Raw genomic sequence first — 19481 nt, forward strand, 5'->3', positions numbered from 1 at the left:
AATCATGTAAGTTATTCTTATTAGATTTTTCTTTCTTTCTTTTTCATTGCAAAACAAACTTATTTATAAATGTTTATGCAGACACATCTGTTAATATATCTGGGACATGCAGTCAAAGTTGTAAATTTCTTCTCTTTATGGATATCTTTTAAATCACTTGTGGCTGATATTTTTTACCAAATCCAAGATGCATGCTCAGACAGTACCTGTTACATTAAAAATATTTTCCTATTAAAAATATCTTAACTGTTATTAGATATTAAGTAATAGTTTCAAGAGGAACCAAACAGTTGTATTTAATCAGAGGATTTCATTGTATTGTTGCTGTATTTCTTGTCAGTGAGAATGGTTCAGTAAACAAAACTAATCTACTAGAATTAGAATCATGACAGAACTATAAAATAGTGGTCTGGGAAGTCTAAGTAACCCAGCATTGTCAGGGAAAAAACGGCTGGAGTCCAATCACTGAAATTTGTAGCTACAGATGCTTAACTGTAGAGAAGTCAAAACAGTCATCTAGCAAACAACAACTAAACTAAATTTATTAGAACAGAACTTCTGGCCTTTTTCTGTTCTAATATACTCAGATAACTGCTGGCAGCATGAATTAGCTTGAAGAAGTAACTCTTTGGGGAGCAGAGCCAACATTGCTTGTTTTCCATCACGTAGCTGTCCTGCAAGAGGTGCTCATATGCAGATGTCAAAGGATGAGAGCAGGCTAAAGTTGCTTTCTTTCATTTGGCAACATTAGAGTGAGCACTGCCTGGCCACTAATTTTCATGAAAGATTTAGGAACTAATAACCAATGTCCTTTGAGGTGTCAATGCTATCATTAAATTTAGTTGAAAGTGGCAAACTGCAAAGCTAGCAAGTGCCTCCTTACATACAAAGGAGAGAAAATAACAAAATCAGGATACAAGTGAAATATTGCACAGCTAACAGTCTAGCAATTGAAAGCTTCCTAGGGCAAAAAATAAGTATGTTTAAACTAAAAAAATTAGGGATGTCCATAGGTACGAATTCTTTGTCATCAGACTACTAGGATACGCTAAGCCATCAATTAGTAGTGAAGGTCCTCCTGCACTGGAGGACCGTTCTTTCTCTTTGAAGCTGTGATTACAAGCATACCGAGAATCGCCAGCACCGTGCTGTCCTTCAGGACTTCCATGGAACCTGAGCACACAAAGTAGATCGCTTGCAGGGCATCTCCCTGCCGGAGGAGGTATTCCCCGGGAGCGCAGAAGGAGGTTTTGATATGCAGAGACAGAGACCTGAGGCAACCACGGCTGGCACACTCGAAAAGGGAGAGCTGCAAAATCTCCTTGTTCAAGTGCATGGTGATGTCAGAGCGCAGCTCATCCGGGAAGTCTTTTAAAAGCTGTCCAAAAAAAGAGAAAAGGGGGCAAAAAAGAGAAAAAGTGTAAAACAGTTCGTTTCCTCTTTTGCGAATGTGATCTGATTGAATAGTTCTACACGTGTTGTAGTGCTGTACATGTTGTACTGATGCAAAGATTTCCCTTTGTTTTTTCTTATCCCCTTGATAAGACATGTCAACTGTAGCTTAATAAATCTTTATGCTGATAAACACTGATAAATTCCAAGAAAAACATTAATAAAAATATGCCTTTATACAAAAATCAAGAAAAACAGTCAACAACACTGTGTGCAGGAATTCCCCCGAATGCACAATTTAATCTCGACCATATTCTTCTCAGCTATTAGAACACAGTAGGCTGCTGTATACAGTGGCATATACACTGAAAACAGAGAAAAAATGAACTTAGCTTAGATTTTCTTTAAAATGCTTGTATAAAATTCATCAATAGGCTATATTGCTTTTTCTATTGTAAAACCGCTGGAAGAGGAATAACTCAAAAACCTCTATGTAGTAAACATTTAAGGATTTTTTGTGGTTTGTTTTTTTTTTTAATGATTCAATTGGACACTGAAGGAGAGTTGGGAAAGGAACGGAGACAGGGTACGTGTTCAGTGAAAGATCCTAGGGAAACTAAATGATCACAAGGTCTTCCTGTTTTTTCTCGGTCTTAGTTTTAGGCAAATTCTCAATGTAACCTGACAAACACTTATTGATATCTATGTACATTTTCCAGAAGATCTACTGCAGGACAGTGAAATTCAGAGAAACGTTTTTCTGCTCAGAGACAGTGTCCTGGTTTTGGTTAAGACAGAACCAATTCTCTTTAAGTGAATCTTCCTTTCACAGCTAAGTTCTTCTAAGTAACTGCATTTTTCTGAAGCTGGCTGCATATTTTACAGACAGCGTCCACTCCGAAGCTGAGAACACCTAATGTTTACAGTTACTTTGAGCTAGTGGTAGGAAAGGAACAGAGAAAAAGGCCCCTGTGTATAATTATCACTATAGCAGCCAGGGTCACCGACAGACCTCTTAGGTCCCGCAAGTGAGGAGTTGAAAAGGGTTGCACTTGCAGGGAGGGGCAGACAGGACAGGTGACCCGATATTGACCAGCGAGGTGTTCCATGCCATGCATACTCAGTTAAAGCTGGGGGATCACGAGGGTCTCGCTGTCTTCGTCCATGGCCACCTTCTGAAGAGGACCCTGCTCATTGTTCTACCTGCGATACTGATCCAGATTCCGATCCGCGCATTCCTGAGTCCGGTTCCTGTCTGCTGCTGAGGCCAGTCCGGGACTTCCTGGTGCATCCTGGCAGCTGCTGGCTGGATGCCAGTGCCCCAGCACCCAGCACCAGGGAACTCAGTGTCAGGTTTGTATATTTTGTTTTATTTCTCTTATTATTAATATTATTAGTAATATTAGTGTTATTAGTAAAACTTTTTATATTCATTTTGTAAGTCTGTCTCTTTTCCTCCTTTTCCTTTTCCCTTCCTCTGGTGGGAGGGTGGGGGTTAATAGAGAGCATCTGTCACTCTATTGACACCCTGCTTTTTAACCTGTGACAGACAGTCTTCTGAGAATGACTTATAACTGCTCAAATCATCAAAATTTCAGGTGGAACTTTTAAAACAATGTTTAAGTGGTTTTAAGTGTCAGTCCTATTGATGCAAAGTATACTGCCTACCAGACCATGCATGATTGCATCAGGGGAGGTTTAGATTGGATATTAGGAAAAATTTCTTTACTGAAAGAAAAGGCATTGGCACAGGCTGCCCAGGGGAGTGGTTGAGTCACCATCCCAGGAGGTGCTCAAACAACCTGTAGATGTGGCACTTCAGGACATGGTTTGGTAGGCATGGTGGTGTTGGAGTGACATTTTGACATGAGGATCTTAGAGGTCTTTTCCAACCTATGATTCTATGATTCAAGCCCACAAGCGTAGTTTTCCCTATAGTTTGAAGGGATCTGACATCTGAGCAATGCAATCAGCCAACACTTGACCAAGTGGGCTTCGGCAAGGCAGTTCGTGGATGGGATGCAAATCATGAAATACTGATGGTCTCTCCAGAGGCTGCGGTCGCTCACTTTCAGTGCAACTAAAGGTACAGAAAGTACAGAAGCTGAAGGTGATCCTTAACAAAATATAGGAAAGCTTTGACGTGTTGAGGGTTTTTTTGTACCTTTGTAAATCTTACTAGGCCCCTTCTGTTGCTAAGATATTTTTGAAAATCCCATTCTTTGTGCTGTGCACACCACAAAAAGAATGTATCAGGAAAAGAGTGTTCTCTAACCCAAATCTTTCTACTTATTTTCACATTATCTTTAGAGGCCACTGAGTTTTATAAAGACATATATAACAAGAATTCTGTAGGGAATGGTACATTCAAATAACACTCCAGCAGAGAGAAGCCATTATTTCTCCTGGAGTATAGTAATACATAACCTGGATAAGTCATTTAAAACAAGCGAGCAAAGACACGATCAGAAATCTGTCTTTTGGTTTCACTTGTGTTACATTTTGCAATATTTAAAAAAATAGGGAAATGAATAACATAAAATTTCAGGCCAAAGCACTTGTTTACAGAATTGCAAAGAATAAAAGGAAGGAGGGAGGAAAGGGCAGTGAAGAATTCTCTCCTTTAAAAAACACCCCAAAACCCAGTAGATTTTATGTTTGGTGAAAGACAAAACTGCTCACGGGGGTGTTTCTGCTGGCAAAGGTTTCTGATGAATGCTTCTTCAACATTTCAGAATTATGGAGGACTTTGAATTTTTAATATATGATATGATGTTCTAAGCCAGATTTTTTAATAGCATACCCTCTTCTCAGCTTTATTTTTAGACATGTTTTTTTTTACATGTAACTTCACACAAAACACAGCATCACAAATGGAAAATTACCCCTCCACCCACCCCCTCTGACTTTAAGTCAATAGTCAAAACCATCAAACACAACTTCTCTTGTTTGGTTACCTCATTGGAATCAATTCCGTTATTGACAGACCACGTGGTTTGGAAATATTCAAGCATCCTTTGCTTTAGCTGCTGTGGCAGGTGATGGACCCGTATAAAGTCCTTCAGATCCTTGGTTCTTGTGTGATAAAGGGACCATCTGGAGTACATCCTTTGAATTATGGCAGTCACATTGCCAAACACCATGGCATGCATCAGAGCTAGGAGGGACAGAAATTATCTGCAATGTGGAATGACTTGTTGATCATTAAAACATAACACAGAAAATAAACAGGATCAGAAAAACAGTTTCTTGCTTGACAGATATAATAAAGCATTCGAATAAAGGACTCCATGAGTAATATATGGTAGTATTCATATTCATTTCAATTTTTTGTGTCACTAGCAATCACAGTCATGGGACAGGGTAGAACCACATCTGATGCTATCTAGTCAAGGTACCAAGCAAAAGCATGCCCAAGCCAAATTAAATTTATAGTATAAGAAAAAAGGAAAGCACATGAATACATGTACACATGTAGGCAGGTATGCTTAGGAAATAATGAGAAACTATTCATGCGTATGAAAACTAGACTCAAATATTCTGTTAGCAACTACATAGAATGTAATAAATTTCAGACAACTCACATAAATAAAACCAGTTACTAATAGGGACCATGTGTAGTGGAATGAGATTTCAAACAATATTTAGAGATATATTTTGGGAATAAGATGTTAAAAAAAAAGACAGAAAAAAAATCCACTGTAACGCAGAAATTCAGATTAAAAAAAATGTATTCAAACTAACAATCTGAGTTCTCATGTTTCTTGAGAAGGTCAAATATGGTATGAAATTGTTTATCAGAAAGTTCTGACGTCCTGGAGTTTGTCTGCAATTAGAGACTGGCTTGGGAATAAAAAGACCAGAAGCAAAAGTGAAGAAATGCTTACAGATACATGTTGTCTGGGTTTTCTGTGCAGAAATGTGCTTGCTGATTATCAGTGGGAAAAAAAAATCACTGTTATGTTGTCTGTCACGTGGTATTGATCTGGAGTGTATAATGCACACGTTTACAAATTGTTTATTGAAAAACTATTAAAGAGCTTGATTATTACTCTTAAGGGACATCTATCTTTCTAGTCCTTGAAAGAAAACAGACTTCTCAGAGTGGCAAAGAAATTGGTTTATAAACAAGACAGACAAGATCTTGACCTTGTGTGGCAATTTGCAGAAGTCCAAGGTGAGTGAGGAGAGACAAGGCGGAACCAGAGGAGGAAAGGCTGCATTTTGGTGGTTAATAATACTTTTACTTGGTAGAAACAGGCAGAAAATTCTTTAATTTGGAGTGCTGAAAATTTTTAAAGGCTGAGTAAAACACAAGGGAGCTAGTAACAACACCTATATTTTTATTGTGAAGGGAGTGCAGAAAAGCAGAGAAAGCACTAGCACTGCAGTGCGATGTAGTTTCTCAATGCAGTGTGCATTCTTGTAGAGGTGATCCAATGATATGATTAAGTTAATACAAGTCCATTAGTAAAAGAAGATAGATGAAAAGCCAGGCAGAAAGAAAAAGATCAGATACAAACATTAGAAAGAAAAAAGTATGCATAATTGGAAATTTATTTCTAAGTAGAATCAGCTGGATCAACTATGTGCTGTTCTTGACGGTGCAGTGAATTACCAGGTCACCAATGTCAGAAGCTTGGGCCACAAAATCTGAGAAACGGGTGCAATGTTAGATAGAGGGTGTTATAATAGAAATACACCAGCTAGGGCTAAAACAATTCAGCCAGACATAGCTAAATAGGTTGAAGAAGTGGTGTAGCCTCTTCAAGGATGTGACAATAAGTTTAAAAAGCAGGGAGGGATAAAGCATTAGGTGGCGTATGGATGCATATGTAAAAATCACATATGTTATTGTAAGTGTCCCAACAGGCTCCAAGGTTAGAAGCTGGACAGTGTAGAGATCTCCAGGATATTATTGTAGGCACACACATCATCAGGAATTCTATTATTATGGGAGAATCTGTCTTTGCATATGTGCATTGGAAGACAACTGCTATTGATGATGACAAGCTATTCTGGGTGTTAGATTTTTTTCATCAAATAATTACAGATCCACCCTACTTTCTGTAAGAAATCGATTAATCCATTCTCTAAAACCAAGCAGGACAAGTTAAAAACTTCTAGCAACTGTATTTCATAAAGTGGCCTTGATTTTAATGGATATTCTAAATTACGGTTTAGTTCCTTAGGGAACAGAAGAACACCTCTGATCCCATAAAAGACTGGAGCTGCTATAATGGGACTCTAGTCTCATAAACACAAAACTGCACATTCTTTGGTTGAAGAACATGAAGAATATGAGACAGCACATGGTAAGGTCATCTGCAGGAGGACAGATCTGATTAATATTGTACAGATGCTGGGTATCCTAGGAATTCTTGTTAAATTTTAGTAATAAGAAGAAAAACTATGTAGAATAAGATGTTTTAACTTCATCATATTACTTGTCTTAAGTTGTAATTTGAAATTTATGCAAAACAAAAATTAATGCCAAGAAGCAGGTAAAAATCAAACAAGAATATTGTAAGTTACTTATCTGTTAAATTAACTCTTGATTTTTTTCTTTCTGGCTTCAACTTGATTTAAGGTTGCAATAAATTCACTTCATTCTTGCAATTGCAGTGACACACATTAAAAAGGTACAGATGAACTACTGATAAACTAAATCATGTACTCCATTACATCTGACATTTCATAAACTAATGGCTTGATCTAGAAACTGTAAAAAACTTACATCAATTTTTCTCAAGATATCACTTTCCATTAGGAAATTTTAAAATTAAGTATCAGCCAAAACTATACATCAAAAGATGTTTTAAGAAATGAAAACCTATTATGCCCGAAAGTATACAGACTACTACTTTATTCCTAATATGTTTTTCTGAGGTGTGCTCACCAGTCTACACTGTATGATGCTAACTCCTGCTTCCAGTTTCCTACCTCTGCTGACTTTCTCAAAGAAGGTCTAAAATACAATTTCTCAAGAACATATCTGCAAGCCAGCCTGCTCTGCTTGCTTACCTAGATAGATTTTGTTCCTTGGGCCCTCCCAGATGTAAAGTCATTCTTCTACCTGCTTGCCTGTAACTTTGCCTTTCAGTTTTCAGTTCCCTTTTACTACTAGTTCTTCACAATTTATTCAGTGCACAAGAATGTTAGATCTACCACTCAATAATATAATAAATAAGAAAGAAATTGCTACAATTGGACTAAATGAGAGTATAGAAAACTTTTATATTCTGCTTTATTAATTTTGTGAAAACAATGCTGTATCAAAGTGAATTAAATAGTCATCATTGCCTTGCACAGGATATCTCTTGATTTCTTGGTAGAAATGAGAACTTCTTCCTTCTTTCCAACAGATTTTATGTAATGAAAGCCCCAAAGCACAGAGACCACATTGTATTTCAAAACTGTAATTTTATGCTACTACCACAAGCAATTAATGAGCTGCATGTGTTTTTGTGACATTGTCAAAATCAAAATGATATCATTCTGGGATGATTCATTATATTATTGCCACTCATTTTCAGGAGTGGGAAAAACGACAGTATTTCACTGAGCACTTTTTATACCACTTGATGCTGCAAATATGCAGTTTACAGGTCATTCATTGTGTTCCCTGGCTTTCAAGTGTCAAGTTGCCAATTTATTTTGCCCAGGAAAATTTATGCTTCAAAGCTGACAACCTTATTGACTAGCCCTGGAGAAATACCAACTAGTATTCCCAGAACAATTAGGCAAGCAGAAAAAAAAAAATGGGGGGGGGGGGGGGGGCAGCACTCTAGCAGTGCTTTGCTTTTACCCCTCACATCCACTGTGATCTCCTTGAGTTGTATGATGTAACACTATGAAATAGCACAGCTAATTTTTTTGAGGGAGGGTGAATGTAAAGAGAGAGCTGCAGGTACTTTCTCCACTGCCCCGGGCTTTACCAAGCTCTGCAGGTTCCCCAGCTCACTGGTGGTGCCCAGGTGCCTCAGCAGAAAGAAAGTGAGCACATGGCTTTCCCCGACAGCACGACTAGGTAACTAACATAAATAAAATACTACGAAGAGCTCCAAATATGACATAAACATTGCATTTTGATTCTAATCTGAAGCAGTGATGTGGTAAAACTTACTTAGTGATAATTAAACTGCTTTTTGTTTATGATAAAGTCACCTATGGCTCACCAAATGGCCCTCCTGGCTCTGTCCTGTCTCGGTTGCCTTCCCTCTGGGCTGGTCCTTCAGATGTGGATACGCACCAGCTCACAGCCAGATTCACCACTGGGCTGCCCACCTCCGCTTGCCATCATTCCCAGGGCTGCTGTGGGAACTGAACTGGAGGTGAACGTGCACCTATTACCTGGCTGACTGGAGAAGTGCCTGGCGTGTAACCAAAATGCAGGTACTCCCCTGGCACATGGCTGGGCCACACTCACTGACAATAATGTGTTTGCATTTTACTGCATGACAACTGTCTTTTGTCGCCATAAGTGATCACAAGGTTAGAAAGTTGTCTTCTTAAGAGAGTTTATCTAGTGTAAAACCAACAAAGCTATCTCTTTCTTTTACCTTTTTAAGTTAAACTTTCTATTGTATTTTTTTAAAGAAACTTAGCAAAATTTCAGCTCGTATTTTACTTGTCCCTACCCCCTCAAAATGTTTTACATGATGCTTAGTATTTGTACCTACCCCCAATCAGCATTGTGCAAATGGAGAAGATCTTTTCAGCATCAGTATTGGCTGAAACATTTCCAAACCCAACACTGGTGAGGCTGCTGAGGGTGAAATAGAGGGCAGCTATATAGGCACTTCTGATTGATGGGCCTCCTAGTGTATTATTCTCATAGTAAGGAGACTCAATACGTTTTCCTAGCTCGTGAAGCCAACCTGAAAAACAAAGCATAAAAAGTGCTATTAAGGAATACTGGCACCATGAAAACTACACGTTCTGTAGAACAAAATAATTGTTAAAAAAAATTATTTTGAAGACACTGCATTCTTCACACAATTCCAAGAATAAATAGAATATATAGTTTAATAACTATAGGAATTTATACAGCATGTAAGGGATTGTGCCTCTGGAGTATTTATTTTTATGCATGATTGTTTAAGATAAGAAGTGTATTTCTGTGTGGAAATCAAGTGTTTTTGAATTGCGTATTACAGGTCTAATTAGATAATTCACAAAATCCATTAAGGCACTGAAAAGAAAAAAAAAATCATCACGTAAGAACACTGCATGAAGTATGCAACATTGATTTGATTCTTTTTATTTAGTAATGCTTGGAAAGATTTTTAGGTTCCAAGACTAAATTGTTATAATAATGATTACATATTTAGAGCTTTTTTACATGTTTCTTTTTACGGTAGAAAAGATTCAAACAACTAAACACAACTTACAAATCAGAATTAATTTTCAAAAGATGCTTCGGTAAGTATTTTCTAAATTGTTCATTTAATATTTCATTTTGCTAAATGAGTCTATGTCTGCTAGAGATAGTAGAATTAGCTACTGCCTCATAGATATTTAAAAAACAACAAACAAACAAAAAAACTCCAAAGCAACAAACCAGGAAAAAGTGTGCAGTTCCTCTCTTGGAAAAGGAGAACAAAGAACCTGAATGAATTGCATAAACACAATGCTTCACAAAAATCAAGATAGGAAAAAAAAAGATAAAAATCAATATCTGTGCCCTTTTTGCCTATTAAGCAGTTTGCTTGACAGAGGAGGAAGCTTTCCTGGATATTCAGGGAGAACCACCAAAACAAAGTATTACTGGCAGGCAAAGTTTTATTTTAGAAAAATTGGTTGGGGGTCTCCCTGTTGTAAGCTGAGACCTGACAGACTGAGTCACTTCCTGAAGCTTAATCTCCGCCTACTTCAGTCAGGATCCTTTTCTTCATTTTGAATGAACTCAAGTGCAAACTGGGGGAAAATCTCCTTGTACAGAATATCTGCAACAGTAGTGGGCAGATTTAAAGTATCTGTCCCAGCAGTTCCAATTAAATTGGGAAAAAAAACTGTAAGAATTTGCGACCTACCACAGATTTGTCAAGCCGTGGCTGCCACCACAGAGGGCCACCCTCTATGCCCTCTTGCACACACTCCTTTAGAGAATGCTAAACCAGAAGGGCTGGGTAGTGACAGTGTAAGGTCTAGCCATGACCCTGCCAATCCAGGCCAGTGAAATTAATCAAAAGTAGAAATGAAAGCGCTCTGCACTGTCATAAGATGTCAGTACTCAATGGGCTGGTTTACCTTGCCAACAGACAAGAAAGCAAGTGAAAACCTCCTTGATTTTACCTTGATAGAAAGTATTGGTCACATGAGGCTCTCTCTGTGCACAGCTGTTTTTCTGAGATTACACAACATTTTTCCATCAATAATATGGCCCTTTGTACAGAAGATTTAATTCCTATGCTCGTGCTAGGGATTGTAATCCCACACATTGGAGAATACAGAATAAAAACCGCAGAAAATCCCTGGCAGAGAGTGAACAGAGTTAAATAAATTCTATCTAAACTTAAGGTGAAGAAATACAATCATAAAGTTCAACATCAGGTTTTGAAAGTATTATAGTGCATATGAAGAACTGCAAAACTGAAACAGAAAAGTTATTTTAAATAAACATAACTGATGTGTGTATACTGAAATAATGCCTCTTAGGAGAAAATCTCTTTCCTGGGAGTGTTCTAAAAGGCACTAATTCTTGGCACCTGTATTCCCATTTTCCTGCCTTTTGTTATCTGAATGAATTTCACATTCATTGTTTCTGGTGACAATATTACATCTGATTGCAAGTTTCTTCACTCCGGTTTCAGCTATCAAACAAAAAAAAATTGAGTGTACTTATTGTAACTTTGTACAAAACATTATGGGACTCCCTTTCTGACATATATTTTCTTTGTTATCCAGAAAAGGTGGATGACTGCATTCTTTAATTGATAGATATATGCAAACTGTTTTTTCCCTTACAGCACACTTTATGTTCATAGTTATCAAGAGAAAATCCCAATCCTACTGAAACATCATTGTTCTTAAAGGATGCATTACTGCCAGTACAGGTATCTTACTGCTAGGAAGGGATTGTATCAAACCGAAGAAGTCCCTATAATATTTCTAATATAATTCTACTACCAAAGTACCAAATACTGTATAAGCATTTTACAATTGCTAACAAGAACTTCTGGCCAGGACACTGGTCTTTGAGATGATTTCAGCACTCTGTGCCCGGTTCTGTGGCATAACTGAGGGTCAGACAAATTATCTTAATCAGTAAGATGAATGGCTTATCACTGAGCTACAACAGTAGCAATTAGCAATTATTAGCAATTGTTAACAACTGCTAAAAAAAAGCCCACTATGTGAAGGATAGGTATTAGGTAACTTTCTTCAGAGATGGACCATGGGATTTGGAACAGAAAGTGCGTATCTGAAAGTGAAAATCCAATAAATATATTCCTCTGATTTGTAGATAAGGACATGTTTACAGCTTCTCATTTCTACTTTGGCTGTTGGAGATGATCCTAATCAGCACCTTTTGAAGAAATTATACAGGATGAGGTTTTAGGCAAAGTACATAAAACACTGCAAGATTTTCCAGATCAGCTATACTTCTCAGATTTTTGTTGATAGCACTACAATTTTTTCCATTTGGGGGTGGAGACAAAACACTGTAGGATGTAAATACTTTCCTTAGCCAATGGAAATAGTCATGAGATAGCACCACTGACTGATGCCTTTTACTTTTTCGGTTCCTGTTGGTAACATCTCTCAGCAGATTCTCTGCTGAACTCGAGTAATTAATTTCTGCCCTCAGGGAAGAAGAGAAAAATAAATATACCTTGTAGTCAGAGGGAACTTCCTAGAATTTAGCATTATGAATCTTGTCTGGTTCTGAATTAGCATTATCTAGATATACCTCTGTGACTTTAAAAACATTTTAAAGCACCGATTAACATAATTAAGAAGAAGATATTTCAAAGGGGAAAAGAGCACTTAAGTAATCAAGTCTCATTGGAGAAGTCAGTAGGAACTGGATAGCTAGCCTCATTAGGCTACTCTGAAAATTGTTGGAAGAATCTGTACTGAGTTTCATTTACCTGTATCTGGGAAGTGCTCAAGTACCAGCAGAAACATAAACAAACATTTAAGCATCTGTAGATGATATACTTCATAACCGGATGTAAAACACGTTATCTCATTTACTGAACATCTAGAAACTCAGTCTTCTCTCAGTTTGGTGCTTGCACTGCATTGAGCAGGTACTTCACTCCCTATAATTTGCAAATTCGTTCTGTACTATCACTTAGATTTTCCTTATATGCCAGACACTTAACAAAATCCTATCTGGTACAACTTGGAAAATAATTGCATTTTCTAATGGATTAATTACCTACAGTAATTAATGTTAGTTGACAGCCAGTTTAACATGAGCCAGCAGTGTGTACAGGTGGTCAAGAAGGCCAACAGCATCCTGGCTTGTATCAGCAATAATGGGCCCAGCAGGAGTAGGGAGGTGATCGTGCCCCTGTACTTAGCACTGGTGAGGCCACACCTCAGGTACCTTGTTCAGTTTTGGGCCCCTCCGTACAAGAAGGACATTCAGGTGCTGGAGCTTGTCCAGAGAAGGGCAATGAGGCTGATGAAGGGTCTAGAGAACAAGTCTTATGGGGGACAGCTGAGGGAACTGGAGCTGTTTAGTCTGGAGAAGAGGAGGCTGAGGGGCAGCCTTATTGCTGTCTACAACTACCTGAAAGGAGGTTGTAGTGAGGCAGGTGTCGGTGATTCCTCCCAGCTAACTAGGGATAGGATGAGAGGCAATGCCTCAAGTTGCATCAGGGGAGGTTTAGTTTGGATATCAGGAAAAATTTCTTTACTGAAAAAGTGGTCAGGCATTGGAACAGGCTGTCCAGGGAGGTGGTTGAGTGACCATCCCTGGAGGTGTTCAAAAAACGTGTAGATATGGCACTTCAGGACGTGGTTTAGCAGGCATGGTTGTGTTGATGGTTGGACTTGATGATCTTAGAGATATTTTCCAGCCTTAATGATTCTATGATTCTGGCTGACACAATGCATTCAGAATTTAGAGGTATATAAGAAGACCAAATCATTTTATTTCTTCTAGTGTGCATGTCTCTATGTTACTGAATAATCATTGCCTCTGTTCTCATGGTGATTACTTATTTAAGATATTCAAGTTCTTCTCAAGATCCTCAAAGCCAGTTTAATCCCTGTCTAGCCACAATGTTTTTAACATCTGCAATTTTTTCCTGCTAAAACCTTTGCATTTTTCCCCCAGACTACTGATACGCTAAACAGCACCATTCCTACCACTTAATCCCGTGGAACGTCACTGTTACCCTTTCATCGTTACAAAACCTTATCTTTTGTTTACAGGTTTGATCTATGATGGAATTTAGCCTGTCGTATGAGAAGAGGGTCCCAAGTACCAGAGCAGATGGTTTAAGGATTAAAAACCCCCAGAGGTGACAGGACCAGCCATAGTTTTAACCGCTGCTTCTGGGAGGCAGACCTTACGGCACCAGGTCACAAATAAACCACGAACCAGGCTTTTCTTTCACACAGATTAGATAAAATATGTACTAAAAATAGAAAAACCCATAAACCTGAAGGTGTTATACAGCTGCAGGTTGTAGGAGTGTGAAAACACAGCTCTATCGTGTGCCCAAGTGACATAACTGCACAATAGTAAAATACAGGACATAAGTTTGTGCTCGTTTCAAGATGAAAGAAATAAATAAATGTTATATGTGTAAGATGAAACCTGAGGTGCAGCTATACGGCACGTCAACAAGTACAGGCTATAAAGGAACAGCTCCGGTCTAGAGGCTGTGTTTGAACAGAATAATTAGCTGGCTTTCAAACTAAGTAAAAGTTAAGTGGCAGTGCATGAAATTTAGACTAGAAAGAATTCAATATTAGTACAACAAACATAAGCTTAAGGGCTGCATAACAATGTGGAACCATTAGCATTAACCTACTCCCCTTGGTCTTTATTTTGCTTGCACACTTTCCCACAAACAGTAGACACCTAAAATGACAAAGAAAACAAATATGAAAGAGGAAAGGCATTAATATTTTCCTGAAGCACTGAAACTCTGCTGGAAAATATTAGAGTCATTCCCAAAATAATTTATTCTAAAAATATGTTCTCTTACTTTCACATTGTACAATACGGTCTTTAACACAGTATATTCTTTATTGTGATGGTTTTAATTATATTTTTTTAAACTAGAAAGACACATAACATAAGTATGAATGAGACTGACAGTGCGACAGAACTAGAGGAACATTTACCGCAGTCAAATCCACATAGTCAAATTTTGTGTAGGGAAATTCTTGACGTGACATAGAAAAGAAATAGATTTAACTCAGACTGTATGAAACATAGTTTTATCTCAACTTCCTGTGGCTGGAGTCCTTGTGGTAGGGGCCCCAAAAGCCACTGAAGGCCCTCTGTAGCCCTCTGTAACCCTGGACCAGAGCCCAGGCACCAGCCATGGTGCCTGGGAACTGTCATGCCTGCAGCAAATATTGGGATTAGTGCTTCAGATCAATGCATGGCAGAGGTATCTACCCTCCACTGTTCATAACATCACCTTTCTCTTTCCTTTGTGGCACACTAACTGTATATTTTTAAATATAATTTATGTCTATTTTAATATTTCCCCCCATTTTTCTTTTGTCTGAATCATAATCCTTGGTACCATTCTGGTGCATTCATTGCACCAGCTCATCCAGATAATGAAGGGTTAACCTTGTACAAGCAGATTATAGTTAACCTTTGGGCTCAGTGGACTTTTAAGTGCCCACAGAAGTGAGGCATGTGCATGTTACCATGGCAGAAACTACAGAACTTTTTCTACAGATATATATAAAAATTTATACACCTTTGCTTGATGACCGCCCACATTATGACACTAAAACACACCAAGAAATCCCTTTAATATGTAATCAAAGAGGAAAAAAATGACCCCTTTTCTATCAAGTACTCTATGCCTCTTTCTATTAAGTAGACAAAATCTTTAGAGGGGGGAGGACAAATTTTATAAGAAGATTTCATGCTTCAGATCTGAGAAGTTCATCTCTTGAAAGCCTAATGCATAAACCCAAATAAAGCCTTCATTCGTGGGAGTGCTACATATATCACTTAAACCTCAACGTGAAATCTTTAATAGCATATTTTGGGGAGCCTGCAAATAATGACAATGACAAGAATTGCAATATTTTAAAATGAAAAAAAAACCAGTTGAGGGTTTCAAAACCATGCTTTTCTCAGAAACAAACCTTGATGAGATATCTTCTCTACAAAATTACACATGAGGATTCATGAGCAACAAATTTTAGGATCGTTGTCATACTAGAAGTTAAGTGGACACTAGGAATGGATAGACTCAATAAAAATGCCATTGGACTTCCATTGAAGAGAAACTGGATAGCGTTTTTATTACACCTCTTCCCAAATTAACGAGTGAGGTAAGAGATGGACATGGGCCAAAATCCATGGCACAAACTTGCTCCTAATAAGGCTGAGATCTGGGACATATCTTTGCATCTAGTTAATTTATTTAGTATGGATCAAATACAAAAATCAGCATTTGAACATGTGTCAGATGAAGTTGTGCTCCTCTGCCAGACCTTGGGAGTTCTACCACTGATTTTTGAGCATCTGTAAAATCATTCAGAGAAAGTTCGAACTTAGACATAATGCAGTCAGAAAAGAAAAACAAAGAAAAAAATTGAAGGTCCTTCTATGACTTACTGCTCCACGAGGTTTGCACACTCAAAAGAAGCCAACCTCTGTAGTCAAAGGCATACAGATGAAATGATTACCTTAATATCTGGTTCATTTTGAATGCCTGCCTTAAATGATGAAGTACCCATTGGAGATACATTGACAGATTTTCTTCTTAGCTACTGATCATAGAATCATAGAATGCTTTGGGTTGGAAGGGACCTTTAGAGGTCATCTAGCCCAACCACCCTGCAGTGAGCAAGGACATCTTCAACTACACCAGGCTGCTCAGAGCCCCGTCCAACCTGGGCTTGAATGTTTCCAGGGAGGGGGCATCTACACCCTCTCTGGGGAACCCACTCCAGTGTTTCACCACCCTCATCACAGAAAATTTCTTCCTTATATCCAGTCTAAATCTATCCTCCCTTAGTTTAAAACCATTACTCCTTGTCTTATCACAACAGACCTTCCTAAAATAATTTTCCCCATCTTTCCTACAGGACCCCTTCAGGTAATGAAAGGCTTCTATAAGGTCTCTCCGTAGCCTTCTCTTCTCCAGGCTGAACAACCCCAACTCTCTCAGCCTTTCCTCACAGCAGAGGTGTTCCAACCCTCGGATCCTTTTTGAGGCCCTCCTCTGGACCCACTCCAACAGGTCCATGTCCTTCTTGTGCTGAGGGTTCCAGAGCTGGATGCAGGACTCCAGATGGGGTCTCACAGGAGCAGAGTAGAGTGTCAGGATCACCTCCCTCGACCTGCTGTCACTTTTCTTTTGATGCAGCGCAGGATACGGTTGGCCTTCTGGGCTGCGAGCACACATTGGTGGCGCATGTCAAACTTTTCATCCACCAGTAACCCCAAATACTTCTCCGCAGGGCTGCTGTCAATCCCTTCATCCCCCAGCCTGTATTTGTGCTTGGGATTGCCCCAAGCCAAGTGCAGAACCTTGCACTTGGCCTTGTTGAACCTCATGAGGTTCACACGGGCCTACTTCTAGAGCTTGTCCAGGTCCCTGTGGATGGCATCCCATCCCTCAGGCATGTCAACTGCACTACTCAGCTTGGTGTCATCTGCAAACTTGCTGAGGGTGCACTCGATCTCTCTGTCTATGTCATTGACGAAAATGTTAAACAGCATCGGCCCCAGTACAGACCCTTGAGGGACACCACTTGTCACCAGCATCCATTTGGACATCGAGTGGTTGACCGTTACCCTCTGGCTGTGACCTTCCAACCAATTCCTTGGCCACCGAACAGTCCACCCATCAAATCCATATCTCCCCAATTTAGAGAGAAGGATGTTGTGAGGGACTGTGTTGAAGGTCTTACAGAAGTTCAGACAGATCACATCCATAGCTCTTCCCCTGTCCACTGATCTAGTCACGCCATCATAGAAAGCTGCTAGGTTGGTCAGGCAGCACTTGCCTGTGGTGAAGCCATGCTGGCTGTCTCAAATCACCTCCCTGTCCTCCATGTGCCTTAGCATAGCTTCCAGGAGGATCTGTTCTATGATCTTCCTAGGCATAGAGGTGAGGCTGACAGGTCAGTAGTTCCCAGGGTCATCCTTGCTACCCTTTTTAAAAATGGGCACAATGTTTCCCTTCTTCTAGTCACAGAATCACAGAATGTTAGGGTTTGGAAGGGACCACTGTGGGTCATCTAGTCACCAGGGACTTCGCCTGACTGCCATGACCTTTCAAATATCATGGAGAGTGGCTTGGCAACTACATCACCAATTCCCTCAGGACTCTGGGATGCATCTCGTCAGGTCTCATAGGCTTATGTACGTTCAGGTTCCCCAGGTGATCCCAAGCCTGATCTTCCCATAGAGTGGGAGGGGCTTTACCCCTCTGGTCCCTATCTTGCAGTCCATTGACTCAGGAGGGGTGAGGAGAGAGGTTGCCAGTGAAGACTGAGGCAAAAAATTTTGTAAGGACCTCAGCCTTCTCCTCATCTGTTGATACTAGGTCACCATTCTTGTTCATCACGGGGTACGCTTTCTTTAACTTTCCTTTTCTGGTTGACATACCTGTAGAGGTCGTTGTTATTCTTTGCATCCCTTGCCAAATTCACCTCTAGCTCCCTAGATCCTTAGGAAAAATCTTTAACTATCTACAGACATACAGTGAGACAGATGTTTTAGAGTCTTTTGAAACCCATGTTGTTTTCCGAACTACATGTGTACTCCCTTTTGTTAGAATATTTTTAGATATAAGCTTAACTATTGCCAGGTCTACCAAAAACTGATTTAATCTGAAAGGTGACATCCTATGAAATTCTTTCATAAGGCTGACTAATACCCTTTGTAGATAAATTAGCTGTTGTATTTCCAATTGTATATATACTCAGAAGCTATCATTAAATAATTTTGTAAAGCTTTAACTCATGTAACTTGACAAAGTCAAAACAAGACATTGACCCCATTGCACTCAGTGAAAATTAAATTTTCATGGTGCAATAAACATCCAATGAACTAAGTATTTTCAGGAAGAAGAGGTGTCAATCCAGGGATTAAAAAAAGAAAAAAAATCTAAGATCTGGTGGTAATGTTGCTGATAACAACAAAAACACAACTGAGCCCAGAGAAGTGCTGAAAGCATGACAATTAGGCATTAATTGTCTGACAAAACTCAAGTCTGAATTGCAAGTATCGCTGCTTAGAGTAAGAAAGTGAAATTTCTGTATTCTTATGGCAAAATTTTTGCCCCCCTTGGAGATACTGACACAATTGCTTTGTGGGGAGCATTTAATTTCTTGTCATCAGCAAGGTGTGGTCTATTACATAATTTATATTTTCAGTTTGGAAGGCCATAAGTGCAAGGAGAGATACTTTTTATCCTATGGGAAGCTTGTAATCCACCCCAGTGAAGGCACTGTAGGTGCATGGATTATAATGCAATTTCTGAATTCTCTCTGGTTGATCACTCCTAGACAAGTTCATGGCAAGTGGTAAAGCACTAGGTCTGATATGAAATACTTGTAATGCTAACATTTTATTGGAAAACAATCTTGGAAAGATATCTTTTAAAAAATATTTGGTTAATCACAAGTAAGAACAGAGTGGAGTTCTGCAGCTCTTCCACCTAATGCAAAACTCCACAAAACACAGTGTACATGAATTACTAACAGCTTCACATATTTCAAGCCCAGGGTTCTAGCCAGAACCTAACTATATTCATGCATTAAACATTAACATTTCTAGATCAAGTCCTATCTGCTTTTGTTTGTAAAGTAAGGTTTTACTCTTTTACGTTTTCTTCTGCTGGGCAGGACAAGTACCTGAGCACACGCCCTGACACAGTTCCACAGTCAAAGCCCCAGGTATTTCTTAAGATGGT

General features: G+C 39.0%; 1 protein-coding gene across 1 annotated transcript in view; it reads right to left on the minus strand.

Moving 5' to 3' along the window:
• The window catches only part of KCNH8 (potassium voltage-gated channel subfamily H member 8), a 196507-nt gene that overhangs the window by 37253 nt on the left and 139773 nt on the right, over nt 1-19481 (minus strand). The window contains exons 8-10 of the mRNA XM_009938801.2: nt 9075-9272; nt 4350-4549; nt 1129-1378 (exon numbers count right to left, since the gene is read on the minus strand). Coding sequence (XP_009937103.1) covers nt 1129-1378; nt 4350-4549; nt 9075-9272 — 648 coding nt within the window. The remainder of the gene's footprint in view (nt 1-1128; nt 1379-4349; nt 4550-9074; nt 9273-19481) is intronic.

This window comes from Opisthocomus hoazin, chromosome 4 (assembly GCF_030867145.1).
Source record: "Opisthocomus hoazin isolate bOpiHoa1 chromosome 4, bOpiHoa1.hap1, whole genome shotgun sequence".
NCBI classification, from domain to species: domain Eukaryota; kingdom Metazoa; phylum Chordata; class Aves; order Opisthocomiformes; family Opisthocomidae; genus Opisthocomus; species Opisthocomus hoazin.